Consider the following 24,624-nt stretch of genomic DNA (forward strand, 5'->3'; position numbering starts at 1 on the left):
CTTGCTTTATGAAACCCCACAGATCCACAATGATTAGAAAGCATAGCCAGAGCTGCTCACCGTATACACGCACTGAAGTGTTCACAGATTTGAAAGAGGGGCCACTCTTCACATGACAAGTGTAAAGCCCTTTGTCTTTGTTCTGCACTTGGTCAATAATAAGCACACTGTAGAATACATTGGTGTCGTCGGAACTGTGTTTGTCAATTCGTTGCCTTATAGAAGCTCTCCTATTTGTCTGGAAATAAATGTACAACAAATGTAAAAGCAATAGTTGTTCACATTTAAAGTCAAAGCATATCTCAGATGGATATTTTATGCTGAGAAGCAAACCCACCTAAGAGCAAGATTTTTGGAAACTCTGCCTTTGTCTGGATGGGTAATGAACAGGTAAAAAAGACTGACAGATATATATCTCTAACACATAGTAGCATATATAGTATATGTCGTATCATATATAGTACATATATAATATATAGTAGCACATATAGTGTGTGTATATATATATTTATATATATATATATATATATATAGTAGCGCTTCATTTTCTTCAAATAGACTTTCATATACCTTGCTTCTCACAGCAACCTGGTGAGAGTGGCATTATTGTGATTGCCATTTTGCAGATGAAGAAACCGAAGCAGCAGAGACCATGGCCACAGTAGGCTGGGAACTCAGATATTTTAGTATAAATCGAGTGCCTTCCTTCAGGCACACACAACTCTGTAACAGTATCTGTTCTCTAGGCATAGGTATGGCACACAAACACAGGTAACAGTTATCTTTAACATTTACGTTTCTCTCAGTAAATCACCATGTGTTTCCTTTGACTTCCTTTCTAGAAATAGGGAAGAAGTAAGTTGCCCTGACTCTACTTACTAAGGTATAATAACCCTAGTTTTGTTATTTCACTATTTGAGCAAACCAAGCCAATTTCTGCTAAATTATACCGAGTGAACCTGGGGACATCTAAAGCCACCAATAAGTTTAAATAACACTTGGGGTTTTGTCCCACGTTCACCTCAGGGGAGACCAGGGTGGTCTTGAGGTCCAGTGATGGACTCCACCACAATGACCCACCTGCTCCTGGGTGAGAAAATGAGATCATATTGCCCTTTCCTCTAATTGTTCCTTCCTCTTTTTATTTTTGGCATTACATTTTATAACACAAAATGTTATTTCCTCCTCTTTATCCCTCCCCACCAGGGGTCATGGAAAAAAGACTTTGGAAGTTGTCCAGAACTGATCTTTAGGTCTTGACCTCTGCTCTCCTCTGTACCACATTTAACAAACTTCTACCCACCTGTCCTTTTACTGCCCTGTTGCAACAGACACTATGTTTCGGCCATGTTCTTCATTCTCAGTAGTAGGAACCAGACAGAGAAGAATGTCAATCATCACTATCAAATTCAAGCCATTCCCTAAAATAACAGACTAAGGAACTTCTGCATCTTAGTTTTGTAGTTATTATTTCCCCTTCTCCCTCTGAGAACTCATTCAAACTTTGAGTAACTGGTATTGTTTCTGTCTTGGAAAACAACTGATCATGTGTGTTTCAGAACCACTTTGTCCAGTTCTGTGGTCATCAGCCACCTGTGGTTACTTAAATTAAAAGTAAACAAAATTTGGACCTCCCCGGTGGCGCAGCGGTTGAGCGCTGGGTTGCGAAGCTGCCCGCAGCCTCTGCAGTGCCGGTTCGATCCCTGACTGCTGGGCGCACAGACCTCTCCTGCTGCCCACTGCTCCCCTCAGCAGTGTAGTTCGGTCCTTCTGCCTGCTCTTCTCCCAGCTCTGACTCTGCTGAATTCTCTCGCCCTCCCGCGCTTCTGACTGTACCCAGTGCTTGTATAAATAAATAAAAATAAATCTTTTTTAAAAAAAATAAACAAAATTAAAAATTCAGTTCCTCAGTCAACAGGTACAGTCCAAGTGCCCACTGGCACATGTGGCAAGCGGTTACTGCATTAGACTTTGGAGATAGAGAATATTTCCATCGCAGAAAATTCTAAAGCACAGCACCATTTTAGAAGACTATTGGCATCTAACAGACATATTATTTGTACCTTTACTATGGTAGCAACTCCATTGGGATGAGTGTTTCTTCTTTCTTGGCATTTATAGAGAATATTTTGATTTCTATCAAAACCCACAAAACATTGCTACAAGTCATAGCACTTTTATTTAATGAAATAATACCACTTTCTAGAAAATGCTTTATGACTGATGATTTCTCAGTGTGTTCCTACTTATTATACCTTTTCATCTTTTGCTAAGTTATTCTATTTCCAGCTAGAAACAACGATGAAAAACAACATTCACTTGGGATGGATGCATTAGTCTTTCATACACAAATAAGTTAACTTTTTGATTAATCTGAATGATTCAACAAATGACTATCTGAGGGATATACTATATAAATCCTACTGACACACAAGAAATAGAGGCTGGAGCTGTCAAAAGTTTCTTAACTGTTTATAGTAGATACCCCATCTGTATGTTTTTAAAATAACTATTTTTGCAAGGGTGTGCAATGTGAACAAGGCTGTTCAACTCTGTCTCCATTCTTCTCATTTTTCCTAAAGAACAGAATTGCTCCTTTGACACTTAACAAAGGGAACATGGGATGGCTGGATTGTAATATCTTTTCCAAACATGCGCCAATCAGGTGCCTGACTGTCTGCTAGTATCTTAAATCAATGCGCTGACAACAACTTTTTGTTGTTGTTGTTACAAAAGATAGTGCCTGTCTGGCATTGAGTGATAAATTTCTCTCTCATCTCTAAATCCTAGAAAATACTTTCCAGGGAGGAAACAATTCCTTTTCCTATCCAGAATCATGCAATAGAAATACCAGCCTATGCACTTCAAAACAAAACCTCCAGACATCAAAAGACCATATCTATGCATATCACACTCATGAAATGCCAGGCAAAGGAAAACACCCCACAGCCCAACCCAAATCTTCTCATTCACTAAAACTGCCACAGGAGTCAGAATATTCTCATTTTTTCCTACTTCAAAAACCGAGTGGTCTTCTATGCGCTAAAAATAAATGCTGTCCTATAGAAGAAACAGAAATGGCTCACTCACTTCACCAGGGAAACTCCAGGTCATCCTCACTCTTGTGTTCAAGGGAGTGGTGGCGGTACAGTTGAGGGCGAGCATCTGGCCTCTGAGTAATTTCACTGGGCTTGGTGTACTTATTTGCACATCTATGATGGTATGGGCTGTAAGCATAAGAAATAACATTTTTTAAGAATCAAGTTTTCATTAAGCAGATAAGCCCTGAGCACATTGCCTTATGCTCAAGCCCTCGGAACATCACTCACTTTGTCGGTGTGTGAGATAGTTTGTCTTATACACATGTCCATTGACTGTTGTTTCACAGGTCAGAAGTCCTATTTCTCTGTAGGTGGCTTCCAATATGATAAATCCCTTCCTACTGTCCCAGGTTATTCTTTTGCCGTCAGGAATCAGAGTCTCAAGTGGAAACTGAAAAGGAAGAAACAGGCTTTCAGGAAATCGTATTAGCACAGGGCAATATCGTTTAGCTAACAGCTTGTAAAAACACAGCTTTCCTCTAAAATGACATTTGTAGGGGTAAAAACTCCAGTTTATTATCATCAGTTCTTTAGTTCTCTTCACATGTAGAAAGATAAAAATTTATTGATAAATTGTATCATACAAATGATATTGTACACATTTGCTATAATTTACTGTTAGCCTCAGCGACAAGCTACACCACCTCGCTGTTGTGTCAGAATCTAGCGGGAGCCCATAACTCTTTGGTCTCTGGGAATCCTTGTCATAAACTGATACTCAATAAGGAAGCCAGTTAATATTTTTTCCACTGGGGCTGCCAGGTTACCTCATGTGTCTCATCATTTGGAACTTGTAACAAGCAATAACTTGCCCTCCAGTTGTGATGTGGCTGTGTTCACAGGGTGATAAATAATTCCAGGTCCTCCAAGATTCATGGCATTAAGTTGGCATTCACCAGGGTTATCAGGCTGAGGGCATTGACTCTGCCTCCCAGAGGGAAGCTCCCAGAAGCTGAGACTGATGACAGTGAGGACAGCCGCAAACAGATGTGGGGGCCAGAGGCAGTTACTGTAGTTCTCTCGGATTCTTAGACGTAATCCCAGACAGGAAAAAAGTATCCATGATTTGGGTCTTCCCTATGCCTTCTTCTAGACATTAAGGATGAACCTTTAAAGACCACAATATAAACAATCTGCCTTGGGGCTACACTTGATACAGGGTCATGGCTTCCTATAGTGGCCCAGATAAACTATCTTGTGCTAGCCTGCCAGCCCCATCTCAGAAGGAGCACCATTCCAGTTGGAAAAGGCAAAAGAAAGCCAGATTACTTTCCCACAGCAATTCAGAAAGGAAATGCCAAACTGCCCTAAGGAAGTTTTGTCTTTCCTATCTTCTTTTAAAAAGTATATCTGACATCACTCTATCCCCTTATCATTAATTCATATTGCTTGTTGAAGGAGCTAATTTGGCTGGGATTTATGATTTTATGGAAGAAATTTATATCCCAGGAGACTAAAACTTGTCTCCTGGTGTATCTGTCTACATTGGGAGGTATTGCCAGATTAATACTTGGGGTAGAGATGAATCTCATACTGTTTATGAAAAACTGAAAGCAACTGAAAGATTCAGTTCATGTTCTAGAATCAGGAGTCTATCTATAAACTTAGCAATGCTCTCTATATTTAATGGGGAGCAAACCTCTTCTAATTGGTGCAATCGCTTAAGGGAAAAAACTCAGAAAAGTTTAAGTTGGGGGTTGAAATCTATCATGCTTAAAAAATATGTGAAAACAAGCATGTATTGAAACAAAAAGCAAGGTTTGCTGACGGATTTTCTCAGCACAACCTAAAACTATATTACAATTAGCTCGAAAATGCTTCTCTTACTGTAATCTATTAGTGTCACTAGTAGAATTCAATAGACAAAGAGATTTTATTTCTAGCTGACAAGAGCTTAAATAGCAAAGGACCATGAGGCTCGTCATCTGAGGCAGTCCCTGTGTGTATCACAGAGGTAGACGCATGGGCAGTCTTGACAGCTGAGCTGGGTTCCTCCAGCTCTGTCAAAATAGGCACAGGAAAAGAGAGGGCAGGCGTGGGAAAGGAGAAGGCGGGCAGGGCCAATTAGAAGAAAGCCACAACAATAGAATGGAAGAACAAGATCTCTTGTGTGTTAGCTTCACATCAGCATACATATGTAATAGTTTAGAATATTTCCTACATACACCTGTCAAACCAAAACCCTTGTCAGAACTATTAAACTTCTTTCCCTATGTCCTCCCTCCACGCACCCCGCCTTTCTATGATAGATTGTAGGTGGAAAAACAGAGTAAATTAACTTTTCTCCCCAAATTGTTACATGTGGGAATTTTAGGATGTCCCTCTGACAGATAAGTAATCTGCACCAGGGCAAAAAGGCTTGCATGAAGCAGAGACCTTGCATGTCTCCATGGTTTGTAGCATATTAATCACAATCATATAACAATTATCTGACATCAGGAAGAGTAATGCCATGTTATTGAAAATATGACTTGATAATAGATCAAGTAGTGGGTATTAAACTGTTAGGTAAGTAATAATAGCTAATCCTTGAATAGGGCTTGTCATGAGCCAGACACTGTTCTAGGTGCTTTCTGTAAATGACCTCATTTAGCTCTCCTAACAATCACGTGAGTTGGGTGCTGCTATAATCACTCCCAGCTCTCAAATGGGGGATTAAGGTTTGAGAACTTGCTGGCTTGTCCAATAGGTAAGTGGTGGAGTGGGGAGAATCTAGGCAGTGTGGCCCTGGCCTCTGCTCTCGACCACTCCCTCCTGTGCACACAAGACCAAATACACCACAGGAGACAGCAAGGTCTGGGTTCCGAGACACAGGTTCCAAGGCATGGTAAGTCCTGGGAAGTACCTAATTTCCTAGGAAATTCAGTTTTTATTTCCACCAGTTGAGAGACACTTCTGGTGTTTCTATTGCTAACAAACAATGATTTCATATTTCTTTGAGATGATACACAGATGTAATAGGAGCCCAGCCTATCTCTGATGGCCTATGGTGAGGGCTTCAATCAACAGCGCAGGAAAGTACAAGGGAAGAAGACAGGGAGACACACTGCCCACAGTTCAGGGTTCAGGGTCAGTAGCTGATATTAAAATTAAGCCAAATTTTTATAACTTGTCTCCCAGCACCCCCAAACCTTCCCGCACTTCCTGTCTATGATGGGCAGTGCTGAGTACTTTCTCGGGACAGCCTTAACTTCTCTTAAACTTTTCAGCTTTCAAGAATCAGTACAGCTTTCCCTTTGGGGAGTTTTTATCCAAGTCTTTGTCTTAGCCTATGTAGGGTAAGGAAAAATGTCAGGCTTTTCTGCCCTCCTGCCATCAGGATAGATGATGGATCCTTGCGGTCCTGAATGCATGACTGACGGCGGGCACCTGAAATAGAGTGTGGGCATAGGTAGATGGGATTCACCTGGGCTAAGACTGTGCTTTTTAAGGGCGGCGTCACGGGGACGCCAGCAGAAGCAGAGAAGCAGGGAAGCGGAGAGAATGCTGGAGAGCCCAGATAGAGTGAAGACTTGCTCGGGGCTGGGAGGCCTGCCAGCCTCCCGGTCCCCCAACACCCCTACCTGCCGTGTACCTGGTAATCTAAATAAAAGACCTGCAAAACCCACTGAGGGCTCCAGGACTCCTCCTTTACCCAGTCTGCTGGATCCTAGAAAACCTGCACCGTGTCCATTCCTGTCCCTACAGCCTACTCCTTAACTCTTACTGCTGATGAATTATCTGGATTGTCACATTCTAGTTTTTGTGTTCATTAGAGTCTAGCAGAAATCTTTTTCCTTCTTTGAAAGCAAACTTTATAATAATACAATATGAAGACTATTATTTATAGCTTTTGTCACCCTGTCCCCACCCGCACTCCCCAGAGGTCAATTTTGGATGATCAGCAGGAGATAAGCTTTTTGTTGCCAGGAACTTCCCAACTCAAACCAAAAGAGGTATTTCCAAAGGCAGTGAGGATCTTAAGTGCCCGGAGAATCAAGAACCGTGTCAGATAGTTCTTTCTATCTTTAGCAAAAATTGGGGTTATCCACCGACAATTTATTCATTTGTGTTAAGCGACAGAATTGGTTTTTCTCACAATTACAGACATCTGGATTTGTGGCAGTATTGGAAAATGTTCATGATTTTAACTCTTTCCCTCTTCATATCAATGAAAGCTTAAGACATTATCATTTTATTCCATTTAAATACATGCCTTTGCATAACTTCAAACAGGTTTTATAGTAAAATGACGTTATAGAAAAGTTCACCAAGAAGCCGAACATTTGCAGTGAAATTATCCTAGAGAGATAAAATGACTTCAAATTCATTATACTCATTTTCTGTTTTACCTTTATTAAAGAAACAGTGATGTTAGGTGATGTGACTCGGCAGGGAATGATGAGCTCCCTTCCTTCAGTCATATTTATAATTTCGGGAATTTCACTGTGCATCTCTACGAAAGGTTTATCTGTATCTGAATGAGAAAAAAATTAAATATATATAAATATGATTGTATTATGACCATTTAGACACTGTGGCGGGTGAGGCACATGGTTACCTCCAGTTCTATCATTCCCATTTAATGTAATCCATACATTAACATTCTTATCTGTGAATTTGGTCCTACCTAGAAAATAAATGCTTTTCTAATAAAATTCAATTCATTATTGAGGTTTTGGCCTTCAGCTCTTATTGCCTGATGCTTTAATATGCAAATGTAATATGGGGGTGGGCATGTTTGGACCACTATGGGAAAATGTCCTGAAAATGCAGAGAGAAAGGAGAATATTCTGCATAAATTTCTTCCCACAGTTATGCTAAAAGCCTCAGGAAGAGCCCTCCAGAGCCTTTGTAAGTCAAAGGGCAGGAGATACAACAGTCAGTGGTCTTGGGAGCACAGGTGACAGCAGAGAGAGGTAAAGCAGGTGTCAAGTTGAAGAGAGAATTAACATTTGAATGACAAAAGCCTGATTTAAAGGTTTCCTGGACTTGCCCTGGAGGAGTAAGAATGAATGAGAGGGTCAGAGGTTATTAGGAGAAGTGGGGAGGGCAGAGGCCATGTTGAACATGCTTGGATTTCATTGTCTATTTGGTCTGTTTCCTTAGGATGCACTCCATAACGCCTAGTAGCAAAGTATGCAGGTGTGTGCAGAGTCTCGGAAAGGACTTAAATCTTCACCAAGATACCACCTGTCAAATATGTGGCATTTGGTCAGTCTCGGAGGCCAGAAGAATTCCTACCACCTGCTTAGCTTCCCATAATTCCTATGGGGAATAAAATGAGCATTGTTCTTTTATAGATGTGCTCTCAGAGTCTATATGCCTTGGCTGTCAGGAATTCATTGACATTCTCAGGCAACCACCTCTTCAGGAGCTACTGGATTCTCACCCTCTCCCCTTGACTCCAGCCTTATAAGCCCAGAGGGGAAAAAACATCCTGGGTTAACATTCTCCACCTGGGCCTGAAAGAACCAACTAAGCCCTGCCTGACCTGCTTGTTGTAGTATAGGAAGCTCACTCTGGATGCCGAATGGAGAATGAACTGAAAAAAAAAGAAGTGCAGATGGGCATGTAAGACATTCATAGAGGGGGGAAGGCGATGTGATGTGAAATGCAGAGAAATGTGATACAACATCCCTCCGCCAAAAAAAAAAAAAAAGCAAAGTTGTAACAGTGGTCCCCAGGAAAGGGGGAGGTTCCAGGTTCCCGGCCCCACCCAAGGAAGGGTGGAGCTGAGAAGGGAAGAGAAGCTGGAGAGGAGACTGGAGAAGGAAGCAGGATGGAGAGCCAGAAGGGGACCTGGAGGAGGCACATGGAGCACAGAGACACGTGAACAAGTGGTGCTTGCTTCTTGGTCCTGGACTGGGTGAAACAGACTTGGGTGAGAGAACTGTGGGGAGGTTAACAATGGCAGCTTTTATCTTGATTTTGATTTGCTCTTTTCCTCAGGGACTTGTCTGTTCCCTTCTGCCCCGTTCCTATGGGTCCTCACCAGGGCATGCCTTAGACTTGCGGCAGGCTTTTAGGCCTCTGTGGCCCTGCTTTCGGCCAACCCTGTTTGGCTGGGCATTTACCCAGGAGGGGATGGGTAACTTTGGGTGCTTGATTTTGATTTGGAAACTATTCTTTCCCTTCTCTTTGTTGCACACTAATTGTATTAAAGTTCCTTTCCATTAAAGGTCTTATATGTTTTGTCTTGATGCGGCGGATGGCAGATTGTTTAGAGCAGGCAGGTTTGGGGGTTCTAAGGTGTCCCTCTCCCTGCTGTGTAACAAAGTGACATGCTATAACCTACTCTCCCCAAAAGGATCAGACAGACTTTTCTCGATATGCCCAGAGTATGCTTCTTCTTGTAAGTTTCACCTTGGTATGAACTAAAGGTCACTCAAAGCCCAGTGAGCCTATTACCATTACTTAAAGAATGTAAATTATTTTAAGAGCAGTGAAGGCCCTAGAAGCTTTTTGTTCTCTACCCTTTTTCCTACTCAAAGAAGCAATCATTGCCCCCAGCCTCCCTTTTATGACCTAGAGGAATGTAGGTTGGGGGGTTTTATCCTGTTGTGGGTTTATCAGTGAACATGTCTTCTCTATCTGAAAATTTCTTGTCTGTCATGTGAAGCCCAACCCCCGCCCCTCCCCAGATGCCCCAGGTCCTTGGACATGGGGATAAATATCTAAGGTCTGCTCCAATTTCCTTTCAAATTCATAACCATGTGGATTCTCCACATATATGTGATTAAATTTTGATCTTTTCTCCCAATCTGTCTGAGAAGAACACAGATTGGGTGGTGAAATATCCCCAACACTGCTGAGGACAGGGTAGTTTGACATACACTAATGGGCTGTAGAGAGACCTTCTCATTACAACCCACCTTATATGCCAATAGGCCCCTAAATAAGTCCTATTTGTCTCCTGAGAAGCCACGAAAGGCTGGCCCCTTCCTTCTCCTACCCTTCTCTGCCCAGGCCCAGCTTAGGCACTTTCCCAACATCCCGAGCATTTGTCCCTAAACTCATAACAAACAAACTCAAGTAAACACTGGTGTTTACTTCTCTGGTTGTAACTGGATGAATTCCTAGAGGATAGGAAACATTCATCTCTGTCTAGTGTGTGTTAAATGAATGAAAGAATGAATAACTATGCAACCCCATTTTACAGATAAGGAAACAGGTGCAAGTTGGTAAAGTGAGTTCTGAAGGTGCTGAAACCAAACCGCCTTAAGATTCTCAGAACTGGTCTCCTAAAGATGCCTCCCTCGCCTTCTGAATGAGAAGATTTGACCTTGCCTAAGTCCTCTGTCCTTCCTTAATTGCAGAAGAGATCATAGTGTTCTAAGTTTTACTCCTTCACTAATCAGAGAAGCAATCACTGCTCCCCGTTTTATGATACAGAAAAATACATTCTGGGGAGGCTCAGCCAGTTGTAGGTTTATCAGTGAAAATGTCCTAAGAATCTCATCATTACTCTCAGAACAAGGATGAGGTAAGCCCTTGTATCTGTCATGTGATGTCTTCCCCTCTCCTTCCTCGATGCCCCAGCTACCTAAATGCAGGATAAATATCTAGTCTACACCATTATTCTTTAGAACTTAAAACCATAAAAATTCTTTATATGTATGTTATTAAACCTTGGCCTTTTCTCTTACTGATCTGTCTGATGTTAATTTGTTCATCTGTCCAGCCTCAGTAGAAACCAGATGGAGTGGGAAAATTTCCCCTGTGCCCTGACAGTTCTCCTGATTGGGCATAGTCAAGGCTGGAGGCCAGATTCTCCTGACCTCCAGTCATCCTCCTGAGCCACCCTTGGGGCTGGACATCCAATTTCCTTTTCTTGAGGAAGAGGCCCTGATGGGAACGACATGTAGGTACAGTTTTTTCAGAGAACAAGTGTATTGTGACCCACCAAGGCTGGTTTTCACATGCTGAAGGGGTAAGTATGTAACATGGCATAGTGTCCAGCATCAGAGGAAGACTGAATAGGACAATCACCAGGGCCGTTCCAAGGCTTTGGAGGAGAGGAGGGGACAAATCATGGTTGGTAACAATACACTTTACAAGCTGGGTTTGAAACTTGGTTCTTCCCCTTGCTAGTTATGAGACATTAGACGAAGCATTTTACCCTGTGCCTCATTTGTAAAATCTACTTAGAAGCATTACTATGAAGGTTACATCAATATATGTATAGCACTTAGAATGGTAGCTGGCAAATAGTGTGTGTTTTTATATATATATATATATATTTATTTATTTATTTATACATACTCATTTATTAGCTGATAATTTTCTTCTTAATATGAGGGATTTGTACTTAAAGGGAGAAGGGGGTTAAGCTATATAAAAATCATAAATTACACCTGTGATTTTAACTATAAAAATAAATAAAACATATACTTGAAAATATAACGAAAAAAGATAAAATGACTACACTAAACTTATCTTTGAATTGAGGCTTTATATATATATTGTGATTATCTTCTTATTTACCTTTTTATGTATTTATCAGACGTCTAGAATGTTCTTGCATTATTTTATAATAACATTTCTAGTTACTGAATCTACATCTCAAATTATAAAATATCATTCATTTTCACTTGAGGGAAACTATAAAATTTTGCATTTGATTTACTTGACTGTTGTCCAATATAATAGTAATTCACTATCACAGTTAATAGTTATGTGTCTATTAGGAAAACCCACTGGATGTAGTAGCAGATGCAGAGAGGAAGAATTAATTAAACAGAGATGAGAATCCACTTATTAGCATGAAATTCCTCCCTTAAATAAAATTGCTGAGCTGGAGGTTCAGGGAGGGACTATTGGGATTTTATCATTCCTTTCCTTCCTCTTTTGAGTCTATATTTTTCTGTCTCACTTGTGAGTCCCGAGGTAAACACAAACACTAGGAAATGGCTTAATTCATGTAACTAAACTGTAAATCCTTCACATTTAATTTACTGTCTCTTTAAGCAACCATCTTCAACAAAGACCACTAGCATAAAAAGTTCCTGCAGGAAATAGCAAACATCAGTGTAGTCATTTCTCAGAATAATGAATGTCAATCCCAAATGAAAATAGAAGAGGTTAATTTCATGTGCCTGTGAACTCCTTTTCCTTCGTCACTTTGGGCCCTCCCAACACTCGAATTTTACTACAGCTATTGGCCTTTTAAAAAACAATACCAATTTCAGCATTAGGCCTACTGCAATTCTGCTCAAAGATGTCTGAACCCTAATTTGTGTCCATCCCAATACAATTCAAACCACATCCTTTGGATCACAATTGTGGCATTGTAAATCTACTGTCTGCAAATGAGCATATGACTCTAAGTACATAACACACACACAAACAAACAATACTCTGGGCTTATTAATAGTATATTTCCTTTGTAATTTGCTTCAAGGAAGGGCTAAGAATGAACTTGCCTGACATATTATACAAACATTTTTTTGTTTTGTTGGACCATAGATACAGAAGAGGTCATGGTTCCATTAATATCACCAGTAAAACCACTTACTACTCTCATAGGACACATTTGTCTTTGTCAGAAAATTAAAAATGACTTCCAAACCCAGCCAGCACTGCAAAGTGGTTTCCTGAGACCAAATTGGCTGGTTGTTGAAAGAGTGAGGAAGAGCTGCTCTAAAGATTGCCGGTGTACCAGCAGCGCAGACACAGTGTCACCAGGGACTCCTGCCAACACACAGCTAGGTAGAGGTCACGCCACCCTCCCCTCTCTGAACTCTTAGAGCTCAAAGTAGTGACAGGAAACTGGCACAGAATATGAGGTTTTTCTCATCCAATGGGAGTATCTGGGCTGTCATCCTTCAGGACAACAAGCCAGCTTAGACACAGGAAAGATCAAACAGAGCCTTGCTCAGAATGGTACTACATCTATTTTTTAATGTGTTTTTTCCTTTTGCAATCTGTAACCACGCTGGCACATTAAGGTACACAGACATAGAGCCCCAGTTTGCCATCCTCATTCCACTCCATTTCCCACTGGTATCACTGAGGAGTTCTACTGGGTTCAAAGCAAATGAATGACCCAAAGAATGTAAGGAGAATTTCTGACTTAGAAAGGGTTCAAGAATAAATCTCTTGTTTGCTAGTATTTTTTTATTCCTATGATTTTTACCAATTTTTTTCTGACTTCCTTTCCCGTTAACTTCATTTTCTTTGCCCTCTCAGTCCCAGTCATGAGGACTCCTAGTTATTTTAAAGGAGGATGTGGTTTTAATTTTTTCAGAATGAAGTAAAAGAATAAGAGACAAACAGTCCCATTAAGGGGATTCTCTCTAGATGAAAGTTCTCATATCATTTAGGTCTTCATGTTGTGGAACATACTTTGTGCACATAGAGAATTTCTCAATTGTGAAATACTTCATTTGAAATATGAGAAAAAATGAAAAAGAGGTGATTTCTTTCCTAAATTAAGCTGCTCATCAAAACTTTAAGAATTCAAAACAGAGCTTTTGAGCAACCACAAGAAAGATGAAGTAGCTTTATTAATGTTAGATGAAGCAGGCTTTAAAACAAGAAATGTTATTAGAGATAGATAGGAACATTTTATAATAATAATAATGATAGGAACAATATACCAGGTAAATACAATAATTATGAACATGTATCCAACTAACAAGATAACAATAATTATGAACATCTGCGCAACTAATAACAGAAGAACCAAAATACATGAAGCAGAAACTGATAGAAATAAAGAGAAATAATTCAATAACAATAGATGATTTCAACATTCCACTTTCTATAATGGATAGAACAACTAGACAGATCAAAAAGGAAATGAAGGACTTGACCAACTAACAACCTTTATTATAATTAATAATAACTAATAACTAGACCCAACAGCTATAGGATGCTCTAACCATAATAACAAGTTATACATTCTTCTCAAATGCACATGGAACATTTTCTAGGACAGATCATATGCTAAGCCATAGAACAAACCTTAATAAGTTTCAAAGGATAGAAATAATACAAACTATGTTCTTAGAGTACAGTAGAAGGAAATTAGCAATAAATTACACAGGAAGAAACTTGGGGAATCAACAGAAAAATGGAATTTAAATAACATACTCAGAAATTCATAGAAGAGATTAAAAGGGAATTAAATAATCCTTTGAGGTGACTAAAAGAAAGACCCAACATACTCAAATTTGTGGGATGGATAATGCTTTGAGGGTAATTTATAATAGTATACCTATATTGACAAAGAAGAAAGACCTCAAAGCAGTAACTAAGCTCCTGCCTTAAAAATCTAGTAACAGCAAGCTAAACCTAAAGGAAGTAGTGAGAGGAAATGATAAATATTAGCATGGAAATTAATGACATAGAGAACAGAAAGGCAGAAGAGGAGATATCCATGAAATTAATATAGGTTTTTGAAAAGATGAACACAATTGAAAAACTTTCAGTTAGATAAGTCAAGAAAAAAGAGAAGATAAATAAAATTAGACATGAAATAGTAGACATTACTAAAATAAAAATTATAGTTTATTGTAATTATGATATAATTATAAATACATTATAGAGGAATATTATAATCATATACCAAATTAGATAACAGTTGAAATGGAAACATTTCTAAAAAGACAAGCTACTAAAGCCAACGCAACAAGAAACAGACAATCCAAATTGATTTATAGTAAATAAAAAGATTGAATTAGTAATCAAAACACTGCCCAAAAGGAAAATCCCTGCTCAGATGGTAAGTGAATGCTATTGACCATTTAAAGAATTAATACCAATTCTTCACAAGCATTTCTAAAAAATACAACAGAAGAGGAAACTCATCAAACATTGTATGAGGCCAGTATTGCCCTGATACCAAAACCAAACATAAAATACGAAAGCTATAGATAAATCTTTTGTGAATGTGAAGGGAAAAAACACACAAAATACTAGCAAATTGAATACATATAAAAAGAACTATACACCACGATTGAGTGAAATTTGTTCCAAGAAAGCAAGATTATTTTAGCATTCAAAATTCAAGTGATATAATTAGCATGCCATATCAATAAACCACATGATCAGTTCAATAGATACAGAAAAGCATTTGAAAAAATTTAAATTCCTTTCATGATAAAAACCTGCAATAAACTAGAAATAGAAGGGAGTTTCCTTGACCTCATAAAGGAAATCTACAAAAAAAAGAAAAAAAAAATCCGTTCACTAACATATTTATCATGAAATACTGGATGTTTTCCCCCTAAGATTAGGAATAAGTTAGGGATATCCACTCTCACCACTTCATTCAACATTTTACTAGAGAATCTAGTCAGTGACTAGGTAGCAAAGATAAATAAGTCATTCAGACTCAAAAATAAGAAGTTAAATGTTCTCTATTTTGTGATAAGATCTCACATACAGAAAATCCTAAGAATCAATTGAAAATACTCTTAGAATTAGTGAATGAGTCCAGCAAGAATACAGGATGCAAGGCCAATATACAAAAAGGAATATTTCTATATACTTGCTGTAAACAATTTGAAAATGAAATTAAGAAGATAATTTAATTTACAATATCATCAAACAGAATAAAGTATAAGGGGATACACTTAATAAAAGAAGTGTATACTTACCCTGAAAACTACAAAACACTGTGGAAAGAAATTAAAGATCAAATAATGGGAAAATATCCTGTGTTTATGGATTAGAAGACAATACTGTTAAGACGGCAACACTTCCCAAATAGATCTATAAATTCCATGAAAATCAAATCAGAATCCCAGTTGACTTCTTTGTAGAAGCTGATTCTAAAATTCATATGGAAGTGCAAGGGAGTCAGTCAAAATAATCTTGAAAAAAAAGAACAAAATTGGAGGACTTATACTTCTTGATTAAAAAGCTACTGTTAAAACTATAAACACTGGGCCTCCCTGGTGGCGCAGGCGGTTGAGCGCTGCACTGTGAAGCTGTCTGCAGCCTCTGCAGCACGGGTTTGATCTTGGCAGGCCGGCAAGAATCCCACATGGTGAAGCAGACCTCTCCTGTCTCGCCCGTTGCTCCCCTCAGCAGTGTATTTCGTCAGTCTGCCTGTTCTGTTCCCCGCTCTGTCTCCGGTGAATCCTCTCACCCTCCCGCACATCTGGCCTGTACCCCGGCTCTTACATAAAAATAAATAAGTCTTTAAAAAAAAACAACTATAAACACTAGTTAAGGCGGTATGGTACTAGCATAAAGACAGACATATAAACCAATGGGGTAGAACTAAGTTTCTAGAACTAAGATCATGTCTCTCGTCAGTTGATTTTCAATGAGGGTGCCAAGACTATTCAATGGGGAAAGCATCATCTTTTCAACAAATGGTGCTAGAACAATTCCACATGCAAAAGATTGGAGCTGGACCTTTACATAACACATATACAAAAGCCCAGTCAGTGAACTCAAGGTCCTTATAGTTTAGTGGACAACACACACACACCCCACAAGAAACTTTCACATTGATTAGAGGGTAAAGTACTAATTTTTCCTTGAAAGGGAATAGGAACATCATTAAAAAAATTTTTTTAAGTTAAGATCTAAAGAAGAGTGGAGTGCTGGGTAGATGGCAAACGTGACTAGATTTAAGATCACAGAAGATGAAAGAAGTCTCAGACTTTCGGCGTCTTGAGAATCTTGACCACTGGGTGTTCATACAGAGATGGCTTAGACTCCCACTCCTGTCTTTGTGCCTCCATTTCTCCCTTGATGTGGATACCAAAGGTGCAGTTGTCACTCCTGCATCATTTAAGGGGGTCAGGATCAGATTTCGGTGTGATGGAAGGAGTGGTCTAGGATCATTCATCTGCTCACCAGATAAATGACTTCAGTTAGATCTTCATCTTGATCAACTAAAGCATAGGAATGAAAAGAAAGAAAAAGAGGGCCTGCCTGGTGGTGCAAGGGGTTAAGCACAGCACTATGAAGCAATCTGCAACCTCTGCAGCACGAGTTTGATCCCCTGGCGGCCAGGGAGCAACCCACATGGTGCAGCAGACCTCTCCTGTCTTGCCCGCTGCTCCCCTCAGCAGTGTGTTTTGGTCAGCCTGCCTGTTCTGTTCCCTGCTCTGTCTCCGGTGAATCCTCTCACCCCCTACATCTCTGTCCTGTACCCCAGCTCTTGTATGCATAAATAAATAAATCTTTAAAAAAAAAAGATCACACAGGGTGGGGTGGAGAGAGCGACTGAAGAAAGGAGGGAAAGAAGGAGTAAAGAAAAGAAGAAAGGAGAGAGGCAGGAAGGAGAGAAGGAAGGGAGGGAGGGAAAGAGATGAGGAAGAAAATAAAGCAGAAAGGAAGGGAAAAAGAAGGGGAAAGCGAGTAGCGCTGATGGACTGCTGGAGTTCTGCTGTCAAGAGTTTAGCCATGTCCCAAGTCCGATTATCCCCAGCTCTGCCTCTGAATCATAAAATTGTAAAACTGTGAAGGAACTTTCAAGATACTCCAGTACTACGTCGCATGTTACAGAAGAGGAAACTGAGGCCCAAAGAGAAGCAGAGGCCTTTCCATAAGCACAGGTATAATAGTGAAATCAAAAGTGAATTCAGATTTTCTGAATTTCTAGACCACTCCTTCCATCACATTGAAATCTCCTTCCATCACACTCCTTCCATCACATTGAAATGACCCCCCTGAATGGTGCAGGAGTGACAATTATACCTTCGGTATCCACATCAAGGGAGAAATGGAGGCACAGAGACAGGAGTGGAGGTCTAAGGACAGAACTCAGAAAGAGGAAAGAACAGACTGATAAGTAACTCTCATTATTCAAACCAAGATTAAGTCATTGGAGCTCATTCATCATTCAGTGCATTGCTCTAAACGTGCCAGATTACCTCTGGGGGAGGGGGTTGGAGGAAATTCTCTGTGATAACCACCTCAGAACCAAATCAGACAGAGTCCTCTTTTATGAACTAGAGATGAACATCCTTCCAAGGGTGCAGTCATCCTCAAGGGAAGGGTGCTTGGTCACACAGCTCTCCAGTAGGGACCCGGGTTCTCCTAAAGAGCTGACTCAATACCCCACTCAGAATATTCCCTGCAGTGACGTGTGGGAGGGAGCCAGGAGCCAGGGTTGTACTGAGGTCTTGCATTGATGGCCTACACCACCTGAGAATCTGGGACTCAACTTCTAGAAAATTTGATGGGCACTTTCCTATTCCCAAATTCAGTTTGTTATGCATTCTCTTGAAATGGTCACACTGAGCATCACACTCTGACATCCTTCCAGGGTCTGGCAAGAAGGCAAACCAGTGGAGCAGGAGGAGTGGTGGGTTGAGAATGTGTGGACATGTCTGAAAGGGCAGTCCTTGCTGGCTGCAGCCAATCATTGCCAAGTGGGAATATGACACCAGGGGAGCTAAGTTTCCAGTTGAGGTAACATGGTTGGCATTGTTGTTTATATTTTGCAAGTATAGGATCCCCCCCCCCTTCATGTGCTGTTACCATAGTGCACCCACCATTAAAGCACCCAGAGTCTATCACTATTGTCCACTGTGCTCCCTCCCCATTTTGTTCTCGCCCCTGCACCTTCTCCGCTGGCGGCCTCAGTTTTACAGTCAGATTTCTAGGGTCTGTTATTAGTTTGGCTTTATCTAACTCTTTGTTATGCTTCTCTGTATTTCACATGAATGACATCATCCAGCAGTATTTGTCTTTCTCCATCTGACTTATTTCAAGTTAGCACGTTTTGTGAGCCAAATTCAGTCCATTACACTTATAAAATATCATGGTGTTAACCAAAGTTCCCTGTTCTGATCTGTTGGAAATTTCTTAGGTCATGATTCTGTCACATGTTATATAATCTTCTGCTCCCAAATTTGGCTCATTTACTTAGTGTGCCCTTAATTTTCTCACCAAAGATCAAGAGACCAGGTATGACTGATATAAACTTAAAATCCCATGGAGTTTTCTTTATTTTAACAAACATGACTTGAGCAAGTCCAGGCTAGGTGCTGAGCTTGCTGGCGAGCAAGATAAAATCAGGTCTGGTTCTCACAGAGCTTGTGAGAGACAGTCTTGGATGAAAAGACTAGGTCAGCAGAAGCACCAAATCTATTCTGGGGGATTCTGGGTAGGTTCTCATGTGAGACTTAGAAAATGAGTAAGTTGGTGCAGAACTAGGGGAGGTGTGGAGACGGGAGGGAATGTCCCAGGCAGAGTATCCCCAATCTATGCTCATTTTACTTCTCTTTTCCCATACTGCTTTGCAATGTGGGTAGTTGTAAAGTATATATTTTTTAAGATTTATTTATTTATACAAGAACTGGGGTACAGGCCAGAGGCATGGGAAGGTGAGAGGATTCACCAGAGACAGAGTGGGGAGCAGAACAGTCAGACAGACCAGAAACACTGCTGAGGGGAGCTATGGGTGAGTCAGAAGAGGTCTGCCACACCATGTGGGTATCTCCCCAGCCGGGCCAGGAATTGAACCCATGCTGCAGAGGCTATGGACAGCTTCACAGCGCTGCGTTCAACCTGCTGTGCCACCAGGGAGGCCCAGTTGTAACACATTTTATATGCCCTACAAAATTGAGGATATAATCTTTGTACTTCCTACCCTGTTTAGCACAGTGCCTTTCACACATGGTAATTATCGCTAATTAGTCCTCATAAGCTGCAGCCACAGTGCTATATGTTACATCATTTAATCTCCTTACAATTCCAGGCATTGATACTCTTCTCATTTTATAGGTGAGGAAACCAAGGCCTGAGGATGATAAAGCTAACACACAGCTGTAAAGGTCATTTGCTTGAACACTTTAAAGCTCATTCTACATGCCATGCATTGAAACTAAGTGCTTTATAAATATAAACTCCTGACTGTGAGGTGGTTAAGGGCAAGAACTCTGTTGCTTTCTCTACTGTGTACTAGTTTTATGATCTTGGGTAAATTACTTAATCTTTCTGTGAAAGCGAGATGAATGACAGCAATATTTCATAGGATGGTTGTGAGACTGAAACTTGTTAACATGATACTTAGAGTAACACCCAGCTCAGAATAAGACCTACCTAAGTGTTAGCCTCTATTTTTATTAAGGAATTTGTTCAAAGTTGAAGACTAAGCCTGTATCAGAACAGGGTTTTGAACCCCAGTTGAAGCCCAGATCATGTTGTTTCAACCATAGTTTATTAATTGATATTTAATGAAGGAAGGAAGGGAGGGGTGTTTATTGCTTTAGTAAGTCACCTATTTTGAATAGCACAATCAGCTACCTGACATGACTGCCAACTAACCCAGCAAAAATGCATCCAATGACAAAACAATGAATATTTTAAACAGTAAAAGAACATTTAAGAGTGTCAAACTGGGGTCTTTCTGGTGGTGCAGGGATTAAAAACAGCGCTATCAAGCTACTGCCAGCCACTGTAGCACGAGTTCGATCCCCGGCAGGCCAGGGAGCAACCCACATGGCACCTCGCCCACTGCTCCCCTCAGCAGTAGTGTATTTCAGTACATCTGCTTGTTCTGCTCCCTACTCTCTCTGGTGCATCCTCTCACTCCCCACACCTCTGGCCTATACCCCAGTTCTTGTATGCATAAATAAATAAAACTTAAAAAAAAAAAAGAGAGTATCAAACTGCAAGGACCCTAAAGATCAAAACAGATCACCTCTTCCTTCCCAGGCAGGTCAGGCATTTCGTTATCATTGTTAAAGTAAGTTCTGAAAGGTCAAAACTTAAAGCCTTTCAGCTGAAGGGGATTTCTCCTTAAAAAGTCCCTTGCTTATTTTTCTTAAAATATTTCTTAAAGATTTTAAAAAATCCTTAAGACCAATAATTTTTATCTTTTTTTTTTTTACATTTCTTGATTATAAGGAAAAATGTGTGGACAATTTTGTTGTCTTTGGACTTCACTACCATCTTGCCATTTCATAATTCTACCTCAACTTTTCAACATCTTAGGTTGTATCCAAGTGGCTCATTCAAGACTGTTCATTCTGATTATTTTTGAATCTGTATGCAGTTTTTCTTACTGCCTGGTAATATACGATTATGTTATTGCTAGCAAAGCTTAGTAATATGGCTTTAGAAAACTAGCATGCCAAAATTTGTTGGGATGGAGCCTAGGGACTGTCAAGAAATGTTTTTCTGTGAAGGAATGACTTGAATATTTGGAAGGTACAACCAAATGCTAAGGATGAAATTCCTAAGAATGTGCCTGGTGAACACAGGATCTGGGGCTAAGGAGAGAGATGTAACACTTTTGTTAACAAATGCAGTCACATGTGATCTGTCCGGATCATGTGTAAATGTTTCTTAGAGTCAAAAATCCCTTGGTATCTAAAGACAAAAATGTTTCTAGACAGGAAATGTAAAATGGCAGGGCTTAACGATATCAAAAATGTCTTCCATCAAATTTTCATCTAGCTGGAAAGAAGAATGGATAAGAGTTAAGTTACTCTTCTCTAAACTCTCACCATGTGGTCCTAATCAGCTGTCCCCCGGTGATGGATAGAATGCATAATCTCCTTCATGCTTTAGCCCAAGAGGGAGCCCAGAGTCAGGCTCTGTTTCTCAAGAATGAAATCATGATCTCAATCAACAATGTTGCCAGTATATATTTTCAATCCTGGAAATATTTGTTTCCTCCTTTATGCAACTTCATCACAATGAACAAAGATACAGCAAAACTTCATCTTGTACTAGATTTTTGATGAAGCTGTATTCAGAGACAGGACATAAAATTCCTAGGAATTCTTTATGGGAAGATCATTTGAAGTAGAATTCTGCAAATTGCAAATCAGCCTCAGACTGTTACCATGTTAGGAAACCCACCTGGGTTCCCAGACGTGTAGTGCAGAGGCTGAGTCCATATTTTGTTCACCCCAAGGTGTTCATCTGTCTCCTGAGCAAATATATCAGGCAATGATGTGAGAAGAACAACAAACAAGACCATTCCCCAACCTGTCTGAATTCGCTACTTTCTAGTAATCCAAGGTGACCAGTAAGCTTTCTTCTCAACAGTTATGGGCTCAAGAGACAACTAGGGCAGAATCTTAGACAATCCTTGAGACTGAAACTTTGGAAACCAATTCTACATACTATAATAAACATGTCTCAGAGAAAGAGTGGAAGAAGCTACTCGTTAGGAATGAAGGTGAAGTGGGTAGGAGAGGTGTGGATGGGCAGGGGAGGGCGAGAATGAGTATGTTGAAGTGTTGGAAGCTGACATTTTAAACTGGAGGAGTCTAGACATTACTTAAGCTATCGAAGAAAATGTCATAGATTTGCTAAGAGATTCAGGTCTAAAGAATTCGGCCAACTAGTGTGGCTAAGAGTTTTGTTGGGCTTCATAAGTTGGTTTCTTAATTTTTTTTCCTTCCTGCAAGATATAGACTATTTTATCCTATTTTCCCTTGGCAGAGAATTTTCATGAATAGAAACACTAATTTTTCTTTAACGAGAATATGACAATGATTTCATTGAAAACTTTTTGCGAGGCTTTGAAAGTCTGTTCAGCCATGTGACGGTCTCTGCCCATCCCGGCTCTGCCCCACCCTATGTGATGTGTCTGATGAGGCAGCTTTGGAAGCCTCAAGACCTCCTTTCAGATTAAGTTGGAGGTTGTGTATTTCCACTTTACATTTAACATCCTTTTCACCCCTGGGCGTGCAGGGGGGCTGGGTGGAAGCTCCGAGGCTCTGTGAGTAAATCCGCAGACTTACTCTTTTTTTTTAATCCATGTACATGCCAATCTGGCAAATAAGGAGACAAAAATGCCAACTACTCAAGGATCAGCCGGACCAGCAATGTTGACAGAGGGTACGTGGTGTGTCAGAGCTGGGCAGGAAGCCAATGAGGGCAGAGTTGGAACATGACAGAACACTAATGGGGGCCTGGGTAAGCACTACTGGAAAAATCCTCTTGACTCCCTAGAAAGACTCACTTTTGAAAAAGTTATTCTTTTAAAAAATTAAAACTGTACATTTTTACATTTCCCCAGTTCTATTGTGAGTCATGATCTGACAGAGTGGCCAGGGAATGCAGAAGGATAACTTTGCACCCTGCGCTTCCCACAACAAACAGGGACTTGCATGTAGTAGGTGTGTGATTCGCATCTGCAGACAGACTCCACCTGCAGATGGCACCTCCTGGGTCAGACCGATTTATAGGAAATCCCCTTTCAGGGACACCAGGGCTGCTGCATTGCACAGATCCACCCAACAGCTGCAGCCACATCAACTAAAGAAGTGGGGTTATTTCTGTGACCAAGTTCTCTAAAGCCCCTGCTTCAGTGGTGGGGGTGCAGAATACACCATTATTCTTTGCAGTAGTGATCTTTTCCTAAATAAAAAGTATAAATATGACCCACTCTGTCCTGTTTAAACTGTAATATGCTTAAACTAATTATACTGAGTTCCACAATAAGAAATAGATCTTATATCAGACCCATTACACACATACTGACACGCACATATATTTTTTGTATATGTGACTATATATCATGTAGATGTGTGTATAAGTGTATACTGTCCAGGTAATGGTTTCTCATTCACATGTTAGATTTGGTTATATAGGTAAAAGCTTGAATCTTTTTCTCAGAATCCTATTAGATTAGCTATGCCTTTCAAAAGATGTGTCTAATGGTGTTTTCATCTTAATAGAAAACCAAATGAGGGCCTCCCCGGTGGCGCAGCGGTTGAGCGCTGGGTCACGAAGCTACCCGCGGCCTCTGCGGCGCCGGTTCGATCCCCGGCTGCTCCCCAGCCACAGGAGGAGGGTCCCACATGGCGCGCAGACCTCTCCTGCCGCCCGCTGCTCCCCTCAGCAGTGTACTTCGGTCCTTCTAGCCTGCTCTGCTCCCCGCTCTGGCTCTGGTGAATTCTCTCACCCTCCCGCGCTTCTGACTGTACCCAGTGCATGTGTAAACAGAACAAACAAACAAAACAAATAAATAAAGAAATAAACATGCCTCTATAAAAAAAAAAAGAAAAAAGAAAAGAAAACCAAATGAAATGTCAACACATTGGCAGAAATTTAAAGGGGCAGAAATCCTCTAAACAAAACAATGTGTTCTAAAGTAAATACTCAACAATAGTAAATAAGTGATAACAGTTACTATCTGCTGAGTAATCACACTGTGTAGGAAGGAACTGGTTGGAATTTAATTAATCCCAAAGGCAATCCTGAGTCATCAGGATAAATTTCATTCCCTGAATGAAATTATACCTGTAATGCAGTCAGTATTCGATAAAAGTGGAAGCACAACGCCAGCTTTCTCAGATAGAGTCAAGAAAATAAAAACGAAAACAGGAAATACATAATATGTTCAGATATTTGAAAGTTAACAATTGCTTTGAGAATTACATCACAGCTTCAACGGCCTTTGGTAAAGCATGTTTATGAGACCAGTATCACTCAGCTGAGAAAGAAAAACAAAATTGGAGTTTCATTCAAAGTAAGACAGTTATAGGCATATGGCAAGTATTCCCTAAGCATTTTATGATTAAATTAATTAACATGATCCCGGTGCTTTTCTATGTAAAAGTAAGATAAAATACTTTTGATACAGTGCTACTTAAAAACAATCAATCTT

At 40.2% G+C, this 24,624-nt stretch overlaps 1 protein-coding gene across 1 annotated transcript in view; it reads right to left on the bottom strand.

Moving 5' to 3' along the window:
• Window positions 1-24,624, bottom strand: part of FLT1 (fms related receptor tyrosine kinase 1) — a 171,043-nt gene that overhangs the window by 110,841 nt on the left and 35,578 nt on the right. Inside the window, exons 4-7 of the mRNA XM_037527077.2 lie at window positions 7,433-7,557; window positions 3,330-3,492; window positions 3,091-3,227; window positions 61-238 (exon numbers count right to left, since the gene is read on the bottom strand). Of these exons, the coding sequence (XP_037382974.1) occupies window positions 61-238; window positions 3,091-3,227; window positions 3,330-3,492; window positions 7,433-7,557 (603 nt within the window). The remainder of the gene's footprint in view (window positions 1-60; window positions 239-3,090; window positions 3,228-3,329; window positions 3,493-7,432; window positions 7,558-24,624) is intronic.

The sequence above is a fragment of the Talpa occidentalis genome, unplaced genomic scaffold (assembly GCF_014898055.3).
Source record: "Talpa occidentalis isolate TD23 unplaced genomic scaffold, MPIMG_talOcc4v2.1 talOcc4.5, whole genome shotgun sequence".
NCBI classification, from domain to species: domain Eukaryota; kingdom Metazoa; phylum Chordata; class Mammalia; order Eulipotyphla; family Talpidae; genus Talpa; species Talpa occidentalis.